The sequence below is a fragment of the Trachymyrmex cornetzi genome, unplaced genomic scaffold (assembly GCF_001594075.2).
Source record: "Trachymyrmex cornetzi isolate Tcor2-1 unplaced genomic scaffold, Tcor1.1 scaffold152, whole genome shotgun sequence".
Taxonomy (NCBI): Eukaryota; Metazoa; Arthropoda; class Insecta; order Hymenoptera; family Formicidae; genus Trachymyrmex; species Trachymyrmex cornetzi.
In genome coordinates, this window is record NW_017296113.1 from 186,015 (window position 1) to 190,129 (window position 4,115).

A 4,115-nucleotide genomic window follows, 5' to 3' on the forward strand; every position below is an offset into this window, starting at 1 on the left:
ACAGAATTTCTTGATGTTCATTATATGTCAACAATTTATAAATTCGAAGATGAAATATAAGCTTCTTGTCAGTCAGTGTCATAGCAAATAATAATTAATATTAGTCATAATGTAAAATCACAGAGTCCAATTCCATTAAATTATATTTTTCAATAATAGACAATCAAAGTATAAAAATTGTAGAGTTCAGAGATAAAATTACATATGTATAACTGTTTCAACTGACAAACACTGACTATATATAACTTTATATAATTAATATAAATAATTAAAATTTATTAAAAAGATTCTATCTGTTAGTAATTCTATACATATTGATATATATACATATATATGTACATGTACTTGTGCGTGGATACATATCCATATGTATACAGATTTGCAGCGTATTCTAAAAAGTTATATTATTACTTAGTAAAAAGTTATGGCGCACATACTTTTGTTCTTCATTGCTAAATCTTGTGAGTTTACGATATTTCAGTTTCCAGTTCTTTTAAATGCGGCAATAAATCGCCAAGCGCGTCTATGTAATAATTTGGTACAAGATCCCGTTCCTCTTGTCGCTCAGATTGCTTCCATCTTTCAACGTCTGACAATGCAGTTACTCCCGTCAAGACTAACAGAGTCGTAAAACCGCAGTGAGTTCCAAAGAGTATATCGGTGTTACATCGGTCTCCGATCATTAAAGTACGCTGAGGATCGACATTAGGTCGTTTCATCAACATCTTAGCCATGTACTTGTCCGGTTTGCCCATAATGACTGCTTTTCTCTCTGAACAACTTTCTATACATCTGACTAGACTTCCCGTACCTGTGTAAAAAAGTTATAGATTTTTAATTAACATGTTATACAAAGGTAATTAAGAAAGTTATTTCAATGCTTACCAGGTATTACGACGTCATTTGAAACTGGAAATCTTTCATCCGTATTGGTGCCAATGAAATGTACATTGACATCATTTAAATATGTAGCTGCTTTTACCATTTTAGGATAGCTGAAATGTTCATCGAATCCGACTATAACAGCAGCTACTTCAGGATCTTTCTCGAAAACGGAATATGGAATATTCTGATTAATTGGATCTGGCCCTATTCCACAATACGAGATACCAGCTTGCTCCAATTCTTTCGCAATTGCTGCATAAAAATTAATATCAGAATAAAACAATTGCATACCTTATGAAAATTGTTCACGTAATTTTCCCAATTTTTGAATAACTTAATAATTTTTTAAATAAAATTTCAGATTTTTTTAATACAAAATAGGAATGCTTTCCAAAAGTGCTAACAAAGTCACATCTTTTTTAGAATTTTTTATATACAGAGTAAGTCTGATAAAAAGTATCATGTTTTTCTCAAAAACGGTTAAAGATAGGAGGAAGACACCTATTATCAAAATTGTAGGATAAGTAGGAGGACATACTTTGACGACCTTGAATAACTTAAAATGTCCTCGGTTTTTATACTACCAATAAAAAAAATTTTTTTTAATGGGAAGGGGTATTTTTTATTCATTTTATCGATGGTGCTCAATGAGCTGCGTAACAATTCAAAAAATAACAATTCAAGAGTTAGAAGAAGTCCAAGCCAACTTTCCAAGAAGACTATAGTTATGTCTAGGTAAACATTTTGAACATTTATTGCAATAATAAAAAATTTGTTGTAAACTTTCAATCTGACTTATTTCGGTTTATATCCCAATAATAGTTGAATTTTCGAAAAAATACTCTAATGCAAAGTTATTCTGTTTATTGAACACCATCAAAGAGTAAAAAACTCCTTCCCATTAAAAAAAAATTCTTATTGATAGTATGAAAACCAAGGACATTTAAGATTACTCAAGGTCATCAAAGTATATTCCCCTACTCATCCTACAATGGCTGTGGTCCGATTCATGCTAACAATGCTTAAAAATCATTTTATCCTTGTTGTTTGTTAAATGTTAAAGAAGACAAATGATGCTCATGAGCATTGTCAGCATAAATCAGACCACGGCCAATTTTAATTATAATTGTCTTCTCCCTATCTATAACCGTTTTCGAGAAAAATTTGAATTTTTTATCAGGTTCATCCTGCACATATACATAAATTTTAAAATAAATGACAATGAAATTAAAATTGGAAAACGTTTCATTCTATAATTTCCAATAAAATCTTATAAAATTTGAAAAAGTATTTTATCAGAATAGAAATTCTAGAGAGAAATATTGAATATTTCAAAATTCGCATATATGCAAAATTTTAAGGATGTAGACTTTCTCAGTATTCCCAATTCATATAAAAATTCTGAGAAAAGTTTTCTTAGAAAAGAATAACAGATATTTCGTAATGTCGTTGATAGTTTTACCTTCAGAACCAATAACATAGACTTTCTTGCAAAAGTTTAAACTTTGTAAATAACATGCTGACAGATGAGCAGTGCATAAGATGTCATCCTTGGTCGCTTCAAATTTAAGTGTCCTACACTTTTCCACCAGGTCATTGCGGGTCTTTGTGCTGTTGTTTGTTACATAGAAAACCTGTTTGCCGAGTCTGCGGAACAGGTTTATAACATCCGCCGAATGCGGCAGAGGTGTCATATGCATCCATAGTACGCCTGAAAAAGATACCTAAGGAATCATCATCGTACCAATCATGTTCACACGTAGTCCTCACTCACCGTCACAATCCGTCAAAACGGTGTCAAATGAATTCAAGAATTTCCGGACGTTTTGACGAGCCAGCGCCTTCACATTTATCGCGGACATTATCACCTATAAAAGCAACGACATGTATCACAAATGTCAGAACGATGGAAACGGATATATACCCGTGTTATCGCCATAGGAACCTTCTAAGTACTATCGGGTGATAACCCAGATAACATTCCGGTATTTACCAGTAGTAATCCGCGTGTATTATCAAACACGCGAGTCAACGATGGCACGGATCAGCTGATTCCACCATGATCGTAGTGTCACTTTAAAAAAAGTAGGAACTATACCATTAGCGTTTTCGGCCCGTCCAGGTTTGCACCAACCTGGATTGGATTAATGGCGTTTTGTGCTCTCCTATTGGTAGAACAGGTGACGTCAACCAATAGGAAAGATTAATCCAACCAAGGTTGGTGCAAACCCGATCGGGCTGAAACCATCGACATCTACATAGAATGGACCGCTGATGGCAATGGTGGGGGTAGAAAGACAATTAGAGTGAGAGGCAGGAATAATAAGATCGTTCTTTCTCTGTTTACTGAAGCCTGATTAGTTGTTGTTAATCCAACAGTAGTTAGAAACAACAGTAAACAGAGAAAGAACGATCTTATTATTCCTGCCTCTCACTCTAATCGTCTTTCTACCCCCACCATTGCCATCAGCGGTCCATTCTAGATGTCGATGGCTGAAACGCTATTTGGGGTCGATTCTTGGTGCGTTCGGGGAGACACTATGGGTACGTTCGGGGAGACGTTATCAACACTACCAACGCAAACGCTACTAAAACACTGTTCAGCGGGGTCTACAATAGAAGTCGTAGCAGTCGTAGAGTCTTAAGTCATAGAAAATTAACCAATCACAGTAGAATATGAGAAGAATAATCGACTATGATTGGTCAATTTTCTACGACTTAAGACCCTACGACCGCTACGACTTCTATTGTAGACCCCGCATAAAGGGTCCTCTACATAGAAGTCGTAGACAGTCGTGGAGTCTTAAGTCATAAGAAACTGACCAATTCCAATCGAGTATTCTCCTTATATTTGATTGTGATTGGTTGGTTTCCTACGACTTAAGACTCCACGACCATCTATAGCCTCGTCTACAATAGTCGCACAAGCTGTGTCGCATGTCGTATGAAACGTCGCAGAAGTGTCGCATATAGTCACATGATCGTCGTAGTCGCAAGAGCTCTAGAGCTCTTGTCGTACGGAGTTGAGCCAACTTCAACTTTCTGCGACTGCACAGGCATGTCACATGAGCTCAGCCAATCACAGCACAGCAAGTTGACGTTTAGAATTTATCATCGAATTGCGTGCAAACAATCATTGTGACTATTGTAGACGTTCATTTAGCGACACTCTTGCGGCATGCGACAAATTTTCCTGCGATGCTACTACTCGCGACATCCGACACAACCTG

At 35.8% G+C, this 4,115-nt stretch overlaps 1 protein-coding gene across 3 annotated transcripts; it reads right to left on the bottom strand.

Moving 5' to 3' along the window:
- Window positions 1-316: 316 nt before the first annotated feature.
- LOC108758150 (glycerol-3-phosphate phosphatase) lies at window positions 317-2,992 on the bottom strand. Of its 3 annotated transcripts, none has more exons than XM_018502955.1 (5): window positions 2,879-2,992; window positions 2,660-2,753; window positions 2,348-2,596; window positions 886-1,137; window positions 317-811 (listed from the first exon to the last, which is right to left on the bottom strand). In XM_018502955.1, the coding sequence occupies exons 2-5, from the start codon at window positions 2,745-2,747 to the stop codon at window positions 468-470; spliced, it is 933 nt and encodes a 310-aa protein (XP_018358457.1). In that variant the 5' UTR covers window positions 2,748-2,753; window positions 2,879-2,992; the 3' UTR covers window positions 317-467. The 3 variants fall into 3 exon arrangements, with proteins under 3 accessions (XP_018358457.1, XP_018358456.1, XP_018358458.1); XM_018502954.1 differs by having other exon boundaries at window positions 2,810-2,881; XM_018502956.1 differs by lacking the exon at window positions 2,879-2,992 and having other exon boundaries at window positions 2,348-2,609; window positions 2,660-2,737.
- Window positions 2,993-4,115: the final 1,123 nt, after the last annotated feature.